This window comes from Crocodylus siamensis, chromosome 1 (assembly GCF_052110815.1).
Source record: "Crocodylus siamensis isolate JL-2025a chromosome 1, ASM5211081v1, whole genome shotgun sequence".
NCBI classification, from domain to species: domain Eukaryota; kingdom Metazoa; phylum Chordata; order Crocodylia; family Crocodylidae; genus Crocodylus; species Crocodylus siamensis.
Genome location: NC_143395.1, coordinates 63949491 through 63972882, shown reverse-complemented (window position 1 = coordinate 63972882; position 23392 = coordinate 63949491). Strand labels below are relative to the sequence as shown.

Below are 23392 nucleotides of genomic sequence, written 5' to 3'. Positions count from 1 at the left end.
TGTGAATTATTCTGTGAATATCACATGATGCATTAAATTTCAAAATAATGCAACTCGGGTAATAGCCAAAGATGTGGACATATGATCTTCACTATAAACTAGGTTTAATCACCTTGTATGGCAATGGAAGTTATTGCAGCATGCAGAATAGGCATCTAACCAGTTCTCTGAATACAAGTATAGTAAAATCTCTGTTACCCTGGGGATGCTGGATAAGGGGATTGCCGGTTATACAAAAATTCCAGTTATGTGAAAACACCCAGCAGGGGTTTTCAGATAACATGAAGGAGGGAGGGAAGGGTGGTGGCTGCACATGGAGTGTGGGTGGGCTAGCAGAGTAGTGGCAGTGCAGGATGGTGGCAGCCACCACCACATGCAAGCTTTCCCCCACCCAGCCCTCCACGTGCAGCTGGTCAGAAATTCCAAATCAATGGAATTTCCAGTTACTTAAATGCCAGATAGTGCAGATTTTACTGTACCTCCATTAGCCACTAGATTATGGAAGCACAAGCAAAAATATCTGCAGTAAGCAGACTACCACCCCAAGTGGAAAACTGAGTAGAGCTACAGACATGATGCTCGTATACCAGTGTGCCCATTTCCCCATTCACTCTGATGTGCACAGTAAAACTTTATAGGGTTACAGACACAGGAAACAAATTAAATTCAGTTTTTATATTAGTTTGTGACCATCCCAATCTAGGTCTTATGGGGCTTAACTCCACAGTGCAGAGTACTGGTTATTTGATCCAGCTGTTTGGTTTGTACCATATGAAAATTACTGAAGTGAAAGACAAGTCTATAGGGAAGACTTTAATCCTGAACACTTAAGTTAGTAATAATTCCTATCTCTTCCAGTAAGAAGTTCTATAGTAGGGTCCAGACACCATAAACGTTTTGACATCCCAAATCTTCTCATAACTAACTGATACTTCCATTGGTCCAGCATAAAACAATCAGCAGTCATGATGCCTGAAAACGAACGAGCTCCCTTGTTACAGTTGTATGGCAGCAAGTATATAGGTGTAAAATAATTCCTCCGGATACACTTTTGATCCAGTTTTAGAGTGGTTTTTCAGGTACACAGGTCTGTATGTTCACCTTTTATAAAGATGTTCATACTTCTGGAGAAGCACTTCAAAAATGTGCTATATCTGCAGCCTCAGTATCATTGATGAATTCTATCCTCAAATCACCTGAGCTAGAAAAAATACTATTCCCATGTCATGGATGGGAACAAGGAATGGAGAATTAGTGTGGATTAAGCAAGTTGTCCAAAGTTACGTAAGCCTAGCTGACTAAATTTGAGAACAGAACACAAATCTTAAATCTTAGTCCATCAGCTTATACAGATTTCCTTGCAACTCTATACCACTGTTGCATCACCAGAAAATAAAATGCATACTCAGTAAGTTTAAAATACTCAAACTGCGCTGACCTGCAAAGTTCTCTTTCTCTTCATCTGAAAGCAGCTGCCGTTTTTGACAATACAAATTTTGCAAAGCAACTTCCAGCATCTCTGGTGGAACCGCACAGCATTCAACAGCTTTCTGAAGAAGCTGTTTGCACTTCTTTAAATTTCCTAGTAAAAACATCAGAAAATTACAAATTTAGTTAATAGGGATGAAAAGTTGTATTAAAAAGATAATGTTCTTAACTTGAAAAAATACTATTAAAGGCCCCGACCCTCGTTACATCCATTTTAAAATTAAATTGTTTAATTGCACAATAAAATTTAGACCCAATACACAGGGAAAATAGTTATCCCAAAAAATTAGGCAATGAACCGTAAATTGTTGCTTGAAAAAAAAATGTAGAAACCAGCTAATAAAAATGTCCCATCAAGCTTTAAATCTGAACATGTGGCATGCCACATACAAAGTGATAGAGTTTGGCTTCTAGTTCCAAGAACAGTTGAAGGGATGGGATAACAGACAGTCCCTCCCAGCTGCACTCCAGCTCCCCTTGTGGGTAAGTGCTGGCAGAGCAAGTTCCCATGGTGCTTGTTTCTCCCTTTCTGAATAACTTAGCCTCTGAATATGAAGCAGGTCACACAGCACAAGTTTCCTTTGAGTGATACTGCCTTTTGCTTGATGGAAGTAATGTTTGCCAGGGCTCTTAGTCTTACAAATGCAAGCTTACATTATTCTTGAAAATAAGACCTAAACCATTACTGAACATGTGTTCTCCGACTAGCAGTAGTAGGCACAGACTGTCCACCTACTTTATGGATATATATCCACCTGATATGCATAAGGCAGTGAATTACGACAGGAGGAGGGGAAGACAGAGATAGTGTGGTAAGCCAGTAGGGGGCGCTCCTGCATTGAGCCACCCACCTCCCTGCGCCCGACCACCTTCCAGGCTCCGAATGCCTCCCTAGGAGCGCCTTATGCTCGGCCGACCCCTCTCCCGGAGCACACTCATTAGTCTGGGGGTAACGTAGCCGCCACTACCCCGAGAAGGGACTGTCTCGGCCCTGTGTCCTCAGGGAAACACAGGCCTAATAGTCCGACAGGTACTCAACCCGGTACAGGCACTTGGGGCACTTCCCCAAGTCAGGGGGCAAAAAGTAAAGTCTCCCTCAGTCCGCAGACCTAAGGGGTCTCTTAAGCATAATTTAGACCCACCCCTCAATAAGTCTCCCACACCAGTCAAAAAGGAGAACTTTATTGATTACAAGGGTAATCAAGGGTACAGGATTGAGCAATATCTTAGGAATCCTAAAGAGCCAACAGTGTGGCTGAGGTAGACTTTTGATCACACATCTGTGTTACTGCCAGCTAAATATCTAAACAGATTGAGTAGCTTACTCACAAGCATCTTCCAGAGGCTGGTTGAGTTTCCCCTCTGGAGTCTTGGGGTGAGAGAGAGAGCTAGGTTCAGATGGTAAGGCTTCTCTGTCTCCCCTGCTTTTCTGCTGCTTCACCTCATGGCCAAAGAGAGAGAGCCTCCTTCCCCCCGTAACCCATATAGCCCCTGTGACCTCATCCACCTGGTCCAGTGAAGGTCAGCCCCAGTTGGCTGTCAGCTAACCAATTTGAAATGCATCACCTGTTACCAGGCAGATTCCAGCTCCCCAGGTAGATGCCCCTCACCCAGGTGGCTGATGCCAGTCACGTAGACAGAGGGAACAGGTTTCCCCCCTCCCTCAGGAAAGCAGCCAGCTCAGGTTACCTAAAGAGACAGGCTGAGGTGTGACTCCTCTGTGCTGGCCCATCTTAATCTCATTGTCACAGGGCAGAGATTTTGGGGAGAAACCAAGGTGGCTTTCTGCCACAGATAGTTCACTATGTTAGTTTTAAGTCAGCCAGACGGCTGGGCAGATATGCACCTTTATATAGGCTAAGCAAATGAGTGTAAAAAAATGGCAACCACATTTGCACAAAAAACAGTTCACTGTACAAAATGGGTTTATGCATCATCATCCTAAAAATGTTAGTTCTTCTGACAGAACTACAAAGGAACACATTATTCACTAGATGCAAATTTTAACAAATTACAATTAAAAAAAAGTTATCCATAAAAATGTGGAGCCAAAAAAGTTAACACTAAACAATTGTGGCTTAAAAGCAAACTGGGTAATGAATAATAATAATAAAAACAAAAAACAACAAATAGTGCAGGTCAGCAATCTTGACAGAAAACACCCAAGAAACAGATGGAATTAGAAAAAAAAGAATATTCCTTCATTAAAGAGGGGAAAAGTATGTTCTGCATACTAATTGTCACCTGTAATGAGAGATTGACATATTATGGTACTCCCTTAAAACCACTAGTTTTTAAAACTCAATTGAGAGACAAAGGCCCTGCCAGTCTTCACCTTTTTTATACAACCAAATGTGTTCAAAGTAAAGCTCTCGTCAACTTTATCTCCAATCACAAGTTTGCATTCTGAGAGCAAAACTATTCCAGAATAGACCAATCCTAAATAGGCTGAGGTCTTACAGGCAGGCTTTCTTGCTTCATAGCTCTGGTGCATGCCCATGCTTTGAATTAGAAAAAGATCCTACGGGGAAAACATCATAATGCAATTTATGATTGTATCACACTGTAGGTGCACAACAGGGCCAAATTTAGGCTGAACCCAACTGTCCAGTATTGTTAACTTCTGAATTCTCAACTTTGCAGCCTTTTTAAACCCAGTTACTGTTTATGCTGGTTAAGTGACTAGGGCAATACTTCCAGATGTCTAGTACTGGTAGAAAGATTCAAAAAAAGAACTGAGAAGCTGTTGGAGTAATGAACTTGTTCAAAAACAAGGCATTAGCTCTCCACCTCCCTACCTGCAACTTCTGGGAAGAATGATCTAGTTGCATGTATGCAGGAGAGGAAGTGAAGAGCTAGCCTCTAGGGGCCACTACTACTATGCAAGAGTCATAGTCAAAGACAAGAGGCTTTTTCTCCAGAAGCAGGGACATCTAGAAGACAGTTGGGCAGTACCTCTCAAGAACCAGAGAACTGAAGTTGCAAGGAAACTTTAAATGAAGACTGGAAAAGGGGACCAGACAAGGGATAAGGAAGCAAAAATCAGGACAGATTAACAGAAATTGTTGATTAACAGTACTAAATATTGCTAAACACACAATTAAAAGTGAAGGTACTAAGAAGGTATTTATCTTCTGGTACTGCCCAAAGAACTATATTTGATCATTAAAAGGACAGGCAATCAAGACTACGGGGTACTTCACAATGAAAATGTTGAAAACTCCTGTTCTAGCTAACCTACTAAATTTATAGCAAATATTAAAAAGCAACTTTCAAAGCCATCTCAACTTCTGGTTGTCTAGTGAAAGAGGGGTTGTGATGGCCTGGAACAGTGGTTCTAAACCTCATTTGACTTGAGGCATCCCTTGAAAAAATGCTAGCCTAGTTTACAAGCATGTTTTTTCCCCTACAGAAAAACAGAGCAAGTCTGTTGTAGAGAACTCAGCAAGACTACAACTGATCAGAAAGTTTGACACTATGGATTTTTATTTGAAATCTCTGGTTGATCTTGTGAATAATGTTTGCACAGTACTAACATTGCATGGGACCCTTGAAAAGATCTCAAGGAACCCCAAGGTACCTAGCTGAGAATCACTGCCCTAGAAAGTAGGGGTTTGCAGGTTGCTTCATCTAAAGATGAAACTACTTCTCTATACTGATAGAAAAACTACATACAAAAAACCCCAATCATTTAAAATACAGCAATCAGTTTCTACATTAAAAAAACCCAGAAACAAATGAAAAAACCCCCAAAGCTTGAGACTGGAAGTTCTCAGACTTCTAGATGGCAAAGCAGGAATATTCTACCACCTCATCTCATGTAGGAAGCTGTTCTAAAGAATGTTGCTAGATCTGCCTTTCTAGTATCTTGAAGGAAAAAAGCTTTAGTAGTAGTTCTTAACTGTATTGTATTCAATAGAAAGCATTTTTGAGATCATATGTAATTTTGTTTGTAGTAGGTAGACAGCATTACCCACTTCCTTTTAGATCAATAAGAAGAGTACATTTTTAAACTATTTTTTAAATCATTAGCCATTACTAGGGACCACTGGAATTCACACTGGAAGTGGGCTGCGTGGCTCCTTTAATCCTGCAGCTTCCCCTACACACCTCCCCCACCCTGCCCTGCGGCTGATTGGTAGAGAAGCCCCACTGACCCCACCACTTACTGCTCGCCCATGGTCAGCAGGGAGATGAAAAGCACTGTTTTAAATGCACTGCAGTTTTTGTCTCCTGCTCAGCCAGCAGCAAACGGTGGGACCACTGGGGCTTCCACCAAAATCAGCAGCAGGAGACAAAGCCACAGCATATTTAAAACTGCAGTTTTCATTTCTCTGCTATTCGGGGTGAGCAGCAAGGCCCTGCTGCCAATCAACTGGGGGGGAGGAGGAGAGGTGGAGGCAGCAGCATGCAGAGGAAACTGCAAGATTAGAGGAGTCACCACACAGCACACTTCTGGCACAAATCCCAGCTGTCCTTAGCTATTACTGCCTTAACTACCCCTTTACTTGAACAGTATATAGTAATTTTATCCTCATTTAAAAGAAGGCAAAATAAAGTTTGACAACATCGGGGGGGGGGCTTTGACATACCTTGTGACAGTTCAAACTGTGCAAAAGCCACATGGACAAAAGCAAATTTCTTACAGTTCAATCTGGCAAGATGAAACTGGTCCCGTGCCTCATCTGGGTCTTGAAGACTGTAAAATAATTAGATAATTGAGGAGATAAAAACAGCAAATTTAAAGTGAGAGGGTAAAAGGAGAACAAAATAGAGGCCTGGTGACCCACCCATTACCAAAAAAATACCCTCTCCTCCTTATTACTGAATATAAGTGGTTCTCTCTCTGTCCCTGGCTGAGTGTACCAGCCACAGTGCCAAATCACAGGCAAAAAAATAATAGAAAAGGCTTACAAGGTAGTCGAGTCAAACAGCTGAAACATACGAATACCTGTCAGTATTTTGACAAAATAAAAGACTTCATAAAAGTAATTGCATGGCTCCAACATATTTCATGAATTTGCCTCAAGAAATTAGCACTATGGAGCACCAGGACAGCATACAGTAAAATCGATTAAGAACTCAATGCCATACCTACAAAGGAGCATTTGACAATGTCAAATCATTATTAAAGGGTATAGTTCTACAGGTATTAAATTTAGGCCTGATTTAATATTTTCAGTTTTCTAGAAACAAACATAAGATCACTGTTAATGACAAATAAAGTGGCAGTGGTGAGGACAAGGCAGTCAGAAAAAGGGACTGAATCTGGGAAGCAGTGACCCTGAAAAGGCTTTAATAGTCATATTGCACAAGCGACTAAACTTACTTTAAGAACAAGGAACACTGTGGCTAAGAGAAGGAGGGAAGTTATTTTACTGTTCTAATGCCACAGGCAGAAGTAAAATACAGCTGTATCCCCCTTATAAAAAGGATGTTTGAAAAAAAAAAAAAACAAAAAAAAACAAAAAACTGAGACACATACCTACAAGAGCTAGAACCTTGAGGGCTAAGCAAGCACTAAAGCTTTTTTTGTTTATTTACACTATCTCAATAGGTCATACCATTGACTAAGTAACTAGCTTTCACTGTGATTATTCTAGTATTGATAGAACCAATAACAGTATCACTTAAAAAGCAGCATACAGGTAGTCCTCAGACTTACGATCCAATTGGTTCCTGCGTCTTAAGTCAAAACATTGTTCCTATGAGAAAATTGGTTCCAAGTTACAGTGTTATAAATGGGGGATTGGTTCCTTTACCACACTGGACACAGCTTATTCAAGCTGGCAAACCTGTTGTGGTGGGGGGAGGGAGGGGAAGATCAATACCCCCACAGCAAGGGAGGGATTCGGGCTGGGGCTAGGAGGATGGCTGGGGAAAGGGCTGCCCAGCTGGGGTAGGGGGGCACAGGGAGGGAGTGAGCAGCTCCCACCACTGCAGGCTGCCAGTCCGGGAGTTGCTCATCTGGCAACTTATCCAGTGGCTCTCACCACTGCTCCCACCACTGGTCTGGGAGGGCGTGGGGGGGGGAGGGGTGGCGCTACGTGCCCCAGATATATGCGGGGCTGGGGCCGCACTCTGTTCAAGTAGCAGAAGGCGCTGGGAGTAGCTGTGCTGCTCGCCCAACCAGGGTGGGGCAGAGCTGCTGCACTGCCTATGGACAAGCGGTGCGCAGCAGCCGGAGCCACCCTCGCCTCCCCACACCTCCTGGATGAGCCACGGCTTCACCCCACCCTGGCTGGGTAAATGGCAGCAGCAGCACAGCACCGGGGGGGAGGGAAGGAGTGTGCCCCCAGATCACGGTGGGGGCTATGGAAGGGCTGCAAAAACCACCTTAAAATTCCCCACAGCCCCCGCCGCTTGCCTGGAGCACAACGCAATGCAGCCCCAGCCCTACACATCTGGGGGCACACCCTCCCCTATGCCCTGCTGTGATTTGCCCAGCCAGGGCAGGGCAGCTCTGGCTGCTGCGTACCACTTGTCTGGAGGCAGAGCAGCAGCTCTGCCCCACCCCAGCCAGGCAAGTGGCAAGAGGGCATAGCCTCCACTCCCAGCACCTGCTTTCTGCTGCTGGCCTGGATTGGAGCCCAGCAAAGCTCTAGCCCCATGCCCTCCCGGACTGGCAGCACGCAGTGGTGAGAGCCCTGACCTATCATCCCACCCCCTCTGTCCAGCAGGCAGCCGCTGTCCCAGCCCCAACCTCAGTCCTCACTGCAGGGGTGTTGATCTGCCCCTCCACAAAAGACTTACCAGCTGGAAGCAGTTGTGTCCAGCGTTGTAAAGTCAAAACCCCATCAGAACCTCAAAACAGTATCATCATTTACAAAAGTCGTAAGTGCCGTTTGTCATAACCTGAACAGTCATAAGTCAAGGACTGCCTGTATAAGTTTGCATGCTTTTTTAACAGCGTAAATGAAACAAAGACTCATTAACTTTCGCCCTGCTTTGTTAAGGGTTAAATGCAACAGGGATGCAGGCAGGAGCCCTGTTACTAAGGCAAAGTCAGGCAAGATTGACCTAATAATGCACCCTGCCACGTGGAGGAAATTACACATCAGAGACAGGTTTTGCCCACCAAAACCTGCATAAAAGCCAGCAGTGGGGCATTTATTTGTTGTCTTTAGGCACAAGAGGATGGACAAAGGGGTTACTGAGACAGAGAGAGAGAGAAAACAAAGGAGACTGACCTGCAACCTAGGACGCCGTGAGCGCGGGACTTCAGAAGACATGACAGGTCAGACATAAGGCAGATCACTTCTGAGAATCACAGCTGCACCAGTGAGTGCGGGGAAGTACTGAGGCATCATGAAGCCGCTCTGCTGGGAGCCATGGGAAAGAGATGGCATCTCTCAAACAATACGCAAGTGGTAGGAGCTAATCCAAGTCCCTGATTCCATTAGGACAACGACGCCACCGGAAACAATGAGACAGACTGTGAGGGAGCAGCACGGGGTCGCTCCCAGCCCAAGGCGCACGCAAAGAGAGGTGCGGAGAATGTGCCCTGCTAATGAGGCAATTGGTGGCAGAAACTGTACCAATTACAAAGCATCTTTTAAGGTATCCAGTGCAGAGTTTCTTCATCTGCAGCTTGGGCTTCCCTCGCCAATGAAGTAATTGGTGAGACTACTGTTACTGTACCTTTTTATTTTGGAAAATAAATTAACACCATAAGCACATAACACCTGAGTGGCATTTATCAATCCCAGACATCAAAAGATCACTGATTTCCTTTCTCTTCTTTCTAATCCAAGTTGGGGCAGGCAAGTACAGAAGAGAGATGAAGCTAAGATTGCCCAACCCACTCACAGTTCAAGTACAGCAACTTAGCTCACTCCCTGCATCCCTCTTCATAGGAACAGGTAGACAGAATTGTTCTCACAGAACTGCTTACCTACACTCCTAAGCAGGAACTCCACCTCTCCTTTCAGAGTACTTGAAAGTTAGGCTAGTCCACAGCTTAAATACCTTGATAAGAAAAAACACACCCAATGCTAGATTACTCTAATCTAGCAAAGAAAAGGAAAGCAAAACAACTGACAGCTGAAAACATTTTCACCAAAAATACCCCAGAATTTTGCACTCGATCAATTATAGATGAGTAATATAGCTAAATTAAATGTACTTATATTGTAAGTAGCAATCATATTGCTTTGGAAGGGCTTCTTTGAGGCAACTTTGCTGGACTTTTTGAAGGGTTCTTGGCTGAAGTCTTCTCAGGAGTCTTGTCTGCTTTCTTAAAAAAAAAGTGTACAAGGAAGTTTGGACAGATGTTCTCCAGAGAGATGGGAGACACAGCAAACTTGTTTGCTGGTGTGGCATCAAGCATTTTAGAGTTGAAACCGACATCAGAAAGTTGAAACAGGGTGTCAATTTAAAAACATTGTAAGTTGAGGAATGCCTGTAATTAACCTATGAAATAAACCACTAAAAGGATAAAATGGAATTGCCATCTTTCAAAGTCTTCAAAATCAAGAATAAGTGCTTCTAGAAAATATACTACAGTTCAGCACAAGGTACTATGAATTTCATGCCAGATCATGGTATGTCATTGTTGCTGTTCATCCTTCGAATTCAAAGATAACCATGACATCACTGGCTGGTTTGGTTTCTGTGAGCATGTGAGTAGCTTACCAGGTCAACTTGGGCTTTGAACCATCTGTAGCACACTGGGCAAGAGATGCCATTTTGGGTTACCTGATCAACAGCAGACATGCTGCTGATGTGAGATTTACTCTGTTTGCATTTCTGCTGCCTCAGCATCTCTGTTCTGCTCAGACTATAGCTCCAGTATGGATGACTTTGTTCATGATTGTTCTACCTGGCAAAGCATTTTCCCAAGACCTCAGGTCAATGTTGAAATGTTTCAAGGATGACTCAAGGGAATCCTTGAAATGTTTCCTCTGGCCTTCCTGGGAGCACTATCCCTCCTTTAGCTCACCACAGAAGAACTTCTTTGGCAGTTGCTCATTAACATGGTAGTAACATGGTCTGCCCATCTCATCTGTGATTTCATCAACAGAGTGAGGATTCTTGAAATGCCTGCCTGCATGAGAACTTTTGTGTTTCAGGCCTTGTCTTACCATTTTATCTTCGTTAGTCTTCTCAGACAGCCCATGGGAAAGTGGTTCCATTTCATAGCATGGTGTCTGTACACCGTCCAGGTTTCACATGCATACATCAGGATTAGCAACACAATGGCAGTTTTGTTTGCTGACTGATGCCTCTGCACTCCCACACATTTGTACATAGTTTGCCAAAGGCTACACTTCCTCTGGCAATTCTGACACTGGTTTCAATGGGAACTGCACAACAATAATGCCAAGATAGGTGAACTTGTCCACTGCCTGGAGGGTTTGGCCATTAACTGTGATAGTAGGTTCCATGCAAGGCTTTCCTGGTGCATCACTTCAGTCTTCTTAGTGTTGATTGAGACCAAAGTTGTCACAAGCTGAAGAGAAACGGATCGTACTCTGCTGAGCATCAGACTCGCATTTGGCATTCAGGAAACAGTCACCTGCAAGCAAAAGATGACAAACAGGCACTTCTTGTAATTGTGTCTTTGCCTGTAGTCTCCTCAAATTCAAGAGCTTGCCATCAGTCTGGTATCTGAGGTTAATCCCAGTGTCACAGTCACGAGAAGCATCTATAAGCATGGCAGAGAACATCATACTGAAGAGGGCTGGGGCCAACACCCCACTCTGCGACTCCACTGGTGACTGGGAATGGTTCAGATGACTTGCCATCATCTACAACATGAGTGAGCATGCAATCATAGAATTGCTAAACCATTGCAATGAATTTCTCCAGGCAACCAAGTTTTGCCAAGATCTTCCAAAGTCCCTCCCAATTGACCATATCGGATGTTTTTGTCAAGCCAGTGAAAGTCATATACAGGTTGGAGTTCTGTTCCTCGGCATTTCTCCTGAACTTGAGAAGCTGAAAATATCATGCCTGTGGTCCCACATCCTTTCCTGAAGCCACAAAGACTCTCAGGCAGGAATCTTTGTTCCATGTGATACCCAAGATGATTCAGAAGAATTCTGGCAAGGATTTACCAGCAACTGACAGCAAGAAGATGCCCCAATGGTTGTTGCAGAATTGTCTATTGCTTTTCTGCTTGTACAAGTGGAAAGGGGATGCTTCTTTGTATCCCAGGGTATAGTTCCTCCTGTCCACATTGACTGGAAGAGCAGAATCAGTTTCAGAGCCATGTGGGAGCTTCTGGCCTCATGGATCTCTGCTGGTACAGTGTCTGCTCCATGTGCCTTACCATTTGACAGCAGGTTAATTGCTTTCATACTCTCAGTCAGTGTTGAAAAATCATTAAGAGATGTTAATGTCTACTTGGGACAGTTAATCAATTGCCTCCTCACTAATAAGTGATTGTTGATTGAAGATGTTGTTGAAGTGTTCTGCCCATCTTTGCAGCATTTTTCCTTTGTCAATGAAGCTGTGTTTTTGGTTGTAGCTGCGTTAGGCTACAACCAAACAGGTTGTTGGCTACAGGTTCCTTCCCTGGAACCTACACAGAAAATCCTCAAACAATTGCAACCCATATTAGAAGACCAGATTCTTAAAAAGAGATCATTCCAGAACCACCCATCCTAGCTTCAAACAAGCACCAAGCCTCACTAATTCCATCACCAGAAGCAAACTCCCTATGACCCAAACCACACCAAAATGGATCCAGACCATGCCAGGACAAGAAATGCAAGACCTGCCAACACATTTCCACCACCCTCACTATCATTTTTCCCACAACAGAACCATCACCATGCCTGGATCTTACAGCTGCTCCTCCAGAAAATGTTATGTAATCTCATTCAATACACCAAATGCCCTGATGAAAAATGTGTTGAAGAAACTAAACAACAACTATGCACCAAAATGAATGCACACCAAAAATCTATTAAAGACAAGAATACCCAACTACTTGTGGAGGCACACTTCTCACAGGACAAATCACTCCCTATCCAATTTCTCAGTTCTAATCTTCAAAGGAAACTTACCAAATACCTTCTGTAGGTGAGCCTATGAACTTCACTTCATAAATCTACTGGATACAAAAAAAAATCATGGACTTAAGATAGACATTGTTTTTATGACACATTACAACCTGCCTGACATCTGTTTCAACCTGATGTTTTATATTCTTCTTCCCCCAGCTTTTCTCCCCTCCCCTCTTCTACTTTGCCCTTTCTCTGATTTCCTACCATTTCCTTCTTCACTTAGAGCCTCCTTCTCACCTCTGTAACATTTCCCTTTGGCCTCCCCCCCTTTACCTTTTGTTCCTCCTTTCTACCAGTTTATATTTTCACTACCTCCTCTCACACTGAGCTTATCTCCAACCATTTTGTCACTGACAGCCTCTTTATCACCTTGTATTCTGTCACTGTAATGTCTCCCCTGAGCCTTTTATTCCCCTGCTCTCTTCCCCCTCACCTCTCTGCTTTACCTTTTGTCATTCTAATTTCTATCTATTTACATTCTAACTGACATCCTGCCACACTTTTAGCTTCTCTTATTTCTTGGAGTCTCAGAACAGTGGAGACTCCCCATGCCTGAAGAAGGGTGACTGCACCCAAAAGCTGGCTAAGAACTTTTTTTCTAACTACTCAGTTGGTCTAATAAAAGATATCACATCTACTCAAAGAACGTTGCCTGCCTTTGTCAGCGAACAGTGTGGTGCCATCAGCACTCAATACTGCAGCGCAGGGCCAGACTGTTGACTAGAGTAGATGGCTATACCTGGCTCTCTCTAGAAAGACCTCTCCAATGGATCAGGTGGCCAAGCAGATATGCTCATTTACCCAGCTGTGAAGGCAGATGGCAAGACCTATATGGACAGCGCAGGGCATCAGTTCAGGTGCAGCAGGACCTGATGGCCATCACTGCACCCAGACCATTCTCCAGAGGTCTCAACACTCTCATGCCACTGGATTCAGAGAGGTGGAGAGAGCAAGGGCAGCTCTGCTCTACTTTTCCACACCTGAATTCAACTCACCTGCATGTCATGATATCATCTATGTCCCCCATAGATACACTCAAGTTCTGTGGCAATCTGGATACACTGAAAGCTGTAGCTGCAGCCTTGTACACAAGCAGCTCAGGGCAGGAGGTTGCTTTTCACTGGACTGAAGCAGCAGTGGTATTCAGCAGTCCCCTGGGTGACTGAGAAGTCCTATTTAGGATCACACCATTCACCTCCGTAGCATAAGGAAGGGGCTAGAAAAGGTTCCCTAAACATTGTTTGCTTCACCTTAACCCTGGTCAGCATAGGATGGCTGATGGGGATCCCACTACAGCACTGGGGGGGAAAGGGGGAATGGAAATGAGACTAAGACAAAAAAGACAAAGGTGATACCACTCACTATTGGTGCTTGGAATGTGAACAGACTAATGGACTGTACAAATAGCAGATAGACCAGAGAGAAGAAGAACAGCTCTAGTTAGTAGAGAACTGACCAGATTCAACATTCAGACAGCGGCCCAGAGTGAAACTAACCTAGCCGAAGAAAGACAACTCATTAAAAAAGAAGCTGGCTACACCTTTAGCAGCCTTAGTAAAGAGCAATGTGAAGCTGGTGTTGGGTTTGCCGTCAAAACACAGCTAGTCAGCAAGCCTACAAATCACCCAAGGGGAGTAGATTACAGACTTATGCTAATGAGATGCACAACTATCAGCAGTGTCTATGTTCCCACCATGAACAACCAAGATGTGATTAAAGGACAAATTTTATGAAGACATGGAGCCCTTCAATTGCAGAAGCGCCAAAGGAAGACAAGCTCATCATCTTTGGTGACTTTAATGCTAGAGTTGGTACAGATTACCAGACATGGCCAGGCATCATCGGAAAAATGGCCTTGGGAAATGCAACAGCAATGGGCTTCTCCTGCTGAGGAAGTGTCTTGAACTTGATCTCATCATCAATACAGTCTTCTGCCTGCCCCAAACCACAACAAGATGTCTTGAATGCATCCACATTCCAAGCATTGGCATCTCACTGATTACATCATTGTCAGAAGAGACAGACAGGATATCATAGTGACAAAGGCCATGAGAAGTGCAGAATGCTGTACTGACCACAGGCTCAGTCTCCAAGCTGAATATCCAGATACATCTTAGTAGACATCCACAAGGCAAAAAAAAGCACCCAAACAGTTTAATATCTCCAAACTGAAACAGGAGAATGTGAAACAGGCATTTGCTGAAGAACTGTGCAGCCAACTAGTAACAATTGATGTAAACTCCAATAACATCAAGGAGATTGGGCATCCTTCAGAGACTCTGTGTACTCAGGTGGTTTTCTGTTCTATCCTACCAGTGAGCAGATGTGGAAGATGGCATGCAACGTGCATCACAGAGACCAACTGGAGGCTTTGGGAATGGTGTCTTGAGGCAGGCTTTGGCTTCCGACAATGAGAGGCACATCAAAACAAAAGACATGCTCAGATGGGATGGGCTCCACCTTTCCTCTAAAAGGTAAGCATGTGTTCTCTTCTAGGTTGGCAGATCTCCTCCAGCAGGCTTTAAAACTAGGCTCATTGGGGGAAGGGGAAGACAAGGGCAGAGGAAACGGACTGCCAGACCAAGTAACCCCCACAAGTACAGCCCAGCCTACGTCGATGAGTGGAACATATACACAGGTAAGAAACAGGGGCCAGGGCAATGCTGCAATTAGGGGGCCAGTGCACACATCCAGAAGCGGCCTTAAACGCCTCTACACAAACGCTCGTAGTATGGGAAACAAGAAGGAGGATCTTACCCTCCTGATAGTGGACACCAACCCGAACATAGTGGGGATCGCTGAAAAGTGGTGGGACCCAACGCATGATTGTGCCGTGAATGTCACGAGCTATAGGCTGTACAGGAGGGACAGGAAAGGAAGGAAAGGTGGGGGCGTGGCACTCAATATTAAGGAGGAATACACATCCTCATCAATTAGCAAAGAACCAGACGAGGGGCATTCTGAACTGCTCTGGGTTAGAATACAAGGTAGTTGAGGGGAAAGAGACCTAACGGTAGGGGTCTACTAAAGACCTCCCAACCAAAGGGAAGAGCTAGACCAGGAATTCTTGGTCAGTCAGCTCGCAGAAGTAGTGAAGTCAAAGGATGTGGTGGTCATGGGGAACCTGAACTTTCCAGACGTGCTGGGAAAGAGCAGTCAGCCAGGTCTGACTGCTCACTTAGGTTCCTAGCCAGAATGCAGGACCTCCATCTAACCCAGGAGGTGCACAGCCCCACCAGGGGAGACAACTTGTTGCACCTGCTGCTGGCCACGGATGACGACCTGGTGGGGGGGCTGCGGGTGCTTGACCACCTGGGTGACAGTGATCATCACCTGCTGGAATTCACCATCCAGCGCAAAGTGGCAAAGGCCTACAGCAAGGCGGCAGCCCTAGATTTCAAGAGGGCGGACTTCAATGAACTAAGGGAAGCACTGAGGTCCCGGAGGGGAGGGGAGTCAGGTGTCCAAGAAGAGTGGTCGCTCCTTAGGGAGATGATCCTCCAAGCCCAAAGGGAGGTAATCCCAACACGGATCAAAAGGGAGCAGGAGGGCACATAAGCCCCCATGGCTCACCAAAAGCATCCAGGAATGTCTCCTAGCTAAAAGGGAGGTGTACACCCAATAGAAGGGAGGAGCCATCACCAGGGAGGACTATACTGCAGTTGCTCGAGGATGCAGGGGGGCAGTCAGGAAGGCCAAGGTAGAGATGGAACTGGGACTAGCTTCCCAGGTCAAGGACAACAAGAAGTCCTTTTTTAAATACATAGGGGGCAAAAAGAAGGTTCCGGGTAATGTGGGGCCCTTGCAGGACACGCTAGGAAATTTGGTTGTCACACCAGACGACAAAGCCAACATATTTAACAATTTCTTTGCCTCTATTTTCCTGACTAGGGACCGGAACAGTCACCCCCCACTCTGGGCCCCATTTAGACCCCAGGGGAGGTGCACCTAGGCCAAGGGTTAGCGAGGAACTAGTTAGGGAACTTCTGGAGGGACTGGATTTATTCAAATCAGCTGGTCTGGACGATCTCCACCCTAGAGTACTGAGGGAATTGGAGGTCATTGTGGGACCCCGGCACAACTTTACGAGCACTGGTGGTGCTCTGGTGTGGTGCCGAAGGACTGGAAGAGGGCCAGTGTGGTTCCCATCTTCAAAAAGAGGAGGAAGGAGGACCCAGGAAACTATAGGCCAGTTAGTCTTACCTCAATCCTGGGCAAGCTTTTTGAGAAAATAATTCTGGTGCATATCCATGAGGGGCCAGCAGGGGAGATTATGCTTAGGGGCAACCAACACGGGTTCATTAGAGGCAGGTCCTGTCAGACCAACCTGGTGGTCTTCTATGACCAGACCACCAAATCTTTAGATGTAGGGGTAGCAGTGGACATAGTCTTCCTGAACTTTCAGAAGGCCTTCGACACTGTCTCTCACCCCGTTCTCATTAAGAAACTGGGGGACTGTGGTGTTGACACCCACACAGTCAACTGGGTCGCCAACTGGCTGGTGGGCTGCACCCAGAGAGTGGTGGTGGATGGGTCATTTTCGACCTGGAGGGATGTGGGCAGTGGGGTTCCACAAGGCTCGGTCCTCGGGTCTGCACTGTTCAACATCTTCATCAGTGACTTGGACGAGGGGGTAAAAAGCACCCTGTTCAAATTTGCTGATGACACTAATGTGTGGGGGGATGTGGGCACGCTAGAAGGGAGCAATAGGCTGCAATTGGACCTAGACAGGCTACAGCGGTAGGCAGATGAGAATAGGATGGGATTCAACACAGACGAGTGCAAGGTGATGCACCTGGGGAGGAACAACCGGCACCATACCTACAGGTGGGGGAATTCCCTTCTTGTCTGTACTGAGGCAGAAAAGGATCTTGGAGTCATAATTAATTCCAAGATGAACATGGGCCAGCAGTGAGGGGCAGTCAGGAAGGCCAAATGTACCTTGTCATGCATCCACAGATGCATCTCGAGCAGGTCCAAGGAAGTGATCCTCCCCCTCTATGCGGCACTGGTCAGGCCGCAGCTGGAGTACTGTGTCCAGTTCTGGGTGCCGCACTTCAAGAAGCATGTGGACAACATGGAGGGGGTCCAGAGGAGGGCCACTCGCATGATCAGGGGGCAGCAGGGCAGGCCCTGTGAGGAGAGGCTACGGGACCTGAACCTGTTCAGCCTCCAGAAGAGAAGGCTGAGCGGGGATCTTGTGGCTTGTTATAAACCAGTCGGGGGGGATTAGCAGGCACTGGGGGAGTCGCTGTTCCCCCGAGCACCGCCAGGAGTGACCAGGAATAACGGTCACAAGCTGGCAGAGGGTGGTTTAGGTTAGATATCAGGAGGCGCTACTCCACGGTCAGGTCGGCTAGGGTCTGGAATCAACTTCCAAGAGAAGTAGTGCAGGCTTCTACCCTGGGGGTGTTTAAGAGGAGGTTAGATGAACACCTTGCTGGGGTCATTTGACCCCAGTACTCTTTCCTGCCATGGCAGGGGGTGGGACTCAATCATCTGCTCAGGTCCATTCCAACTCTAGAAACTATGAAACTAACTTGGCTGCATCCAATACCCTTGGGCCCACCACATAAACATTAAGATTGGTTTGATGAAAATGATACTGATATAGAGAAACTACTGAATGAGAAACATTGGCTCCATAAGGCCTACTTAAGAGGCAGCACTTCAACATTTAAGGCAGCTTGCAACAACATCAAAATGATTGTCCAATGCAAACTCAGAGATGCAAGACTCATGGCTGAACAAGACAGATGAGATTCAGTCTTATGCAGACAAGAATGATATGAAGAACTTCTATGATGCATGAGCCAGAGTCATCAGGAACATCTCCGCAAGGATAAGGTGTCAACTGACCACTATCTACAAAGTGACTTTTAATGGCATCTTCCTGTAATTTGTACATTTTCAGTAATCTACAGAATCTCTACCCTGTAGCTATTTAGGGGGAGGTGGAAGCCAAACATTTTATCTGTTGCCATCAGAAAAAAAACTCCACAAACTGAGCATACTAAGACTACCAGAACATCCTAGCTGCAGGTAACAACCCAAGGAAGGACACAGGATAGAAGCACAAGAAGGGAGAAAGCTAACTATGCTGCTTAGGAAAAGCAGGAAATAAAGATACAAAAAAACCAAGAAAGAAATAAAGACTACAATCCTTAGGTTCTAAAATTGACAGGCATTCCAACTACCTGCCCCATACAGTCACATATTTTGAAGGAATATAAAGCGTTACCAAAAAGACAGTTATAGAAAAAGCAGGACTGCAAGGGACCTCAGGAGATTATCTAGTTCAATCCCTCGCCCAAGACAGGATCATCTCTACCCATGCCATTCTATACAAACAAGCATGTCTAACTTGTTCTTAATACTACGCAAACAACCCTCTCATAACTGTCAGACACAATGACTCAAAACACTAAGGATACCCTAAACTTGCTACGGGGGGGGGCAAGATCAGAAGAATGGAGGACACCATCTACATCCTACCACTGCCATGAAAACAATGAGTAATTGTTAAAATTACACTTAAGAAATGCAAAGAAGGGAACCATCTCCACCTCCCTCCCCTGCTACAGTCCATGAGGAATCTGACTAGGGTAAAGTTACTTTTTGATCTCAAATGCAGGAATCAGTGAGGCCTTAAGCAGAGAAGCAAGATGTTCTAACCAGGAACCTCCGTGGAGCAAGAGGGGTTGTTTTGTTTTGCTTTTTATACAGCCAGCGGAAGCATCAGCACACACCAGTCAAAAATCCCCAGTCTTAGCTGCAGCCACTGCTAGAGGTGTACCGATACAGCAGTCCGATATCAGATCGGCACCGATATAAAGAAAAATGTCCGTATCGGAAAAATCAGGCATATCAGGCTGATAAATGGCCCATGCGTGCACACAGCCACAGTGCAGGCAGCGAGGAGCACAGCCCAGCAGTTTGGAGAGCTGCATGCAGCTGCTAAGTCTGGTGTGGTGAAAGGGGAGGTGGGGGAAGGGGATTAGGGCCCCTGCAGTGAGAGAGGAGTGGGGATGGGGCAAGGGCTGCCCAGCCAGGGCAAGGCCAAGCGGCAAGAGCAGTAGTGGGAGCCACTGGATGAGCAGGTGAGTACCAGACAAGCCGCTGGCCAAGTGGCGGGAGCCACCCTGCCCTCCCCCCCATACAAACCGTGGCTTCATCCCATGCCTGTCCCACCCCAGCTGGGCAGAGCTTGCCCCAGGCCCACTCCTTCCTCACCACAGGGATCTTGATCTGTCCCTGCCCCACACCCCTTCCCTCACAACAGACTTGCCAGCTACACACAATTCTCCAAGCTGCTGGGCTGACATCTGTCAATATGCCTCCTTAAAAACTGACTATCAGTATGTGCCCCAAAAATCTCTATCGGTGCACCCCTAGCTACCACCCAATGCTTCTGTACCAACTCAAACAGTATACCCTCAGAATTGATGTTCCAGTTTTAAGAGCTGTCTCACCAAGTCATTTTAATGCCAAATCACACCATTATTTTCTTCACAGGCTATGACCTCCACTTTATAGCATGTGCTGCCCATACTCCTTGCTTTTATATACATGCAGCTGAAGTACTTTTCTCCCTCTTGGACTCCTTTCTGTTCTCCTAAGGTTCTGTTCAATTTGTATCTTAACAGCAGTATTGGCACTGTAGTTTGAAGACAAATTGTCATAGTTGTCCACCTCACTACTGGAAGTTGAACATGGTTAATGCTTTCCCCAGCTATATTTCAAATGGAGTACATCAATGTTCCCAGAATGGCTTCCATCTCTATATACACACACTTTAAACTACAGTGGAAACTTGCTTTAACAAGAAAAATAAAGTGCCATTAAAAGGTCACATTTAAATAGTAGAGCTATTAGTGTTAGAAGTTTCTAAACCTGATGATTACAAAACTATTTCTCTTGTAAATTCAGTAAAAGCAAGGTTAGCACTATTAAATAAGGAACCCACTGGCTAATGAAGATTCCAATTGTGTCCTGGTGAGGTCCTATTATGTCAGTTTGCTTCCTTGAAGTAGGTAGCTTATAAATGGCTGAAGTGTGGAAGTAATTTAAAGAGCTTCCCCCCACACCCCATAAGGAGATGGGGTTGATATGGGGCAGCAAAGAGAAATAGTACTTTGAACATTAAGAAAGCAACCAGAAAAAAGAAACTGAACACAAAGCATTCTTACTCTTAATTGATGTCCAACTCTTGTTTCACTGAGAAGATAATAGCCATCTGTTTTGATCAACTGGGCAACTAGCTTTTGGGAGGCGGGGTGCATAGTTTCCCTTTCTTAGGGTAAAGAACATGTTTCCACATTGGAATGGCAAAAACAAAACAAAACAAAAAGTAAGAGGTACAAGCATGGCACAAAGATAAACTAAGAATTTGGTTGTTCCAGGTGCCCCTTAAGTTATTTCCAGTCTATGGTCTCAAACAATTCCCAGTCAACCTTTTTGAAGATGTTTTAAGAAATGGAAAAGAACAACGTGGGGAAATATTCCCCTATATTAAAAGCAAACTCCAGTCATAATTAGAATGTTTCTTCTTTCCACTAGTGTGCATTAAGTCAATGAAGTCAGCCAGGCTTACTTCAATCATTAGTTACTCGAGCAGCATTTTTCTAATATTTTTCATAGTTTCATAGTTACTAGGGTTGGAAGGGACCCGAGCAGATCATCTAGTCTGACCCCGTCATGGCAGGAAAGAATACTGGGGTCAAATGACCCCAGCAAGGTGTTCATCTAACCTCCTCTTAAACACCCCCAGGGTAGAAGCCTGCACTACTTCTCTTGGAAGTTGATTCCAGACCCTAGCCGACCTGACCGTGGAGTAGCGCCTCCTGATATCTAACCTAAACCTACCCTCTGCCAGCTTGTGACCATTATTCCTGGTCACTCCTGGAGGTGCTCGGGGGAACAGCGACTCCCCCAATGCCTGCTAATCCCCCCCGACTGGTTTATAACAAGCCACAAGATCCCCCCTCAGCCTTCTCTTCTGGAGGCTGAACAGGTTCAGGTCCCGTAGCCTCTCCTCACAGGGCCTGCCCTGTTGTCCCCTGATCATACGAGTGGCCCTCCTCTGGACCCTCCCCATGCTGTCCACATCCCTCTTGAAGTGTGGCGCCCAGAACTGGACACAGTACTCCAACTGCGGCCTGACCAGTGCCGCATAGAGGGGGAGGATCATCTCTTTGGACCTGCTCAAGATGCATCTGTGGATGCATGACAAGGTGCGGTTGGCCTTCCTAACTGCCTCTCCACACTGCCGGCCCATGTTCATCTTGGAGTCAATGATGACCCCCAGATCCTTTTCCGCCTCCGTGCTGACAAGAGGGGAGTTCCCCAACCTGTAGGTATGGTGCCGGTTGTTCCTCCCCAGGTGCATCACCTTGCACTTGTCTGTGTTGAAACCCATCCTAGTCTTGTCCGCCCACCCTTGTAACCTATCTAGGTCTGATTGTAGCCTGTTGCATTCTTCTAGTGTGCCCACGTCCCCCCACATCTTAGTGCCAATTTGAACAGGGTGCTTTTTACCCCCTCGTCCAAATCACTGATGAAGATGTTGAACAGTGCGGGCCCGAGGACAGAGCCCTGCGGAACCCCACTGCCCACGTCCTTCCAGGTTGAGAAGGACCCATCCACTACCACCCTCTGGGTGCGGCCCTCCAGCCAGTTGGCAATCCATTTGACTGTGTGGGTGTCTACACCACAGCCCCCCAGTTTCTTAATGAGAGCGGGGTGAGAGACAGTGTCAAAAGCCTTCCGGAAGTCCAGGAAAACTATATCCACTGCTACCCCTACATCTAATGATCTGGTGATCTGATCGTAAAAGGCCACCAGGTTGGTCTGACAGGACCTGCCACTGATGAACCCATGTTGGTTGCCCCTAAGCATGCAGTCCCCTGCTGGCCCCTCCTGGATGTGTGCCAGCATAATTTTCTCGAACAGCTTGCCTAGGATCGAGGTGCAAACCTGCCTATAGTTTCCCGGGTCCTCCTTCCTGCCTTTTTTGAAGATGGGGACCACATTGGCCCTCCTCCAGTCCTCCGGTACCTCACCAGAGCACCACGAGTGCTCATAAAGCCGTGCCAGGGGACTTGCAATGACCTCGGCCAGTTCCTTTAGAACTCTAGGGTGGAGATCATCCGGACCGGCTGACTTGAATACGTCCAACCCCTCCAGAAGCTCCCTAACTAAATCCTCGCTAACCCATGGCCCAGGGTTTGTGCCTTCTACTTGCAAAATTTTCACACAGACATTTATGACATTACATATCTTGAGGTAAGATGTCCCTTTAAAGGTTTTATCCTTGCTTATAAAATTCAGAACAATGTTGCTAGGATTCTAACATTGGAAACTGTTGATTAATACTTACGCTTTCAGCTCAGCAAATCTTACTAGGATACAAGCATAGCTCTTATTCTGACTATACTTTTCTGCAGGTAGTGCAGCAACCGCTTGACTGTAACGACCAATTAATCTATTCAATAAGCCAACATCAGTCTGTGGGATGCCCTTCTTTTCCAACTTAAGCAAGAAACTCAGCCAGTCTTCGGGATTATTTGCAGTCATCATTATGTGATTAAGAGTGCCAGAGTTGTCTGGGGGGGGGGGGGTAGAGAAAAAAAGGAACAATGGAAGATGCTTTAGAGTCAGATATCTGACAATATGACATTTGCAACAGATAAAAACTATTTGCACATATTGAAAAATGTGGAAGATTAGTTTAAAATATAAACTTGTTTAGGATACAGCTTCTAAAAGAAGCAACTCTGGGTAGCATTATCAAAGCTGAAATTTGACATTTGTCTTCAGCATGCTTTTCAGTCTTTACTCTAAAGAACTGTAAGAGCTTGAACTTTTTAAGTAAAAGCTCTCTCCAATTAACT

The 23392-nt window shown here is 45.6% G+C and overlaps 1 protein-coding gene across 3 annotated transcripts in view; it reads right to left on the bottom strand.

Annotated features, from left to right (window-relative positions):
* The window catches only part of TTK (TTK protein kinase), a 73519-nt gene that overhangs the window by 35648 nt on the left and 14479 nt on the right, over positions 1-23392 (bottom strand). For 2 of the 3 annotated variants that reach the window (XM_090035370.1, XM_090035354.1), the window contains exons 3-5: positions 22879-23104; positions 6081-6187; positions 1439-1582 (exon numbers count right to left, since the gene is read on the bottom strand). In XM_090035370.1, coding sequence (XP_089891496.1) covers positions 1439-1582; positions 6081-6187; positions 22879-23104 — 477 coding nt within the window. Of the gene's footprint in view, positions 1-1438; positions 1583-6080; positions 6188-8678; positions 8808-22878; positions 23105-23392 lie in introns of those variants that run through there. The other variant, XM_090035360.1, reaches the window with a different exon arrangement.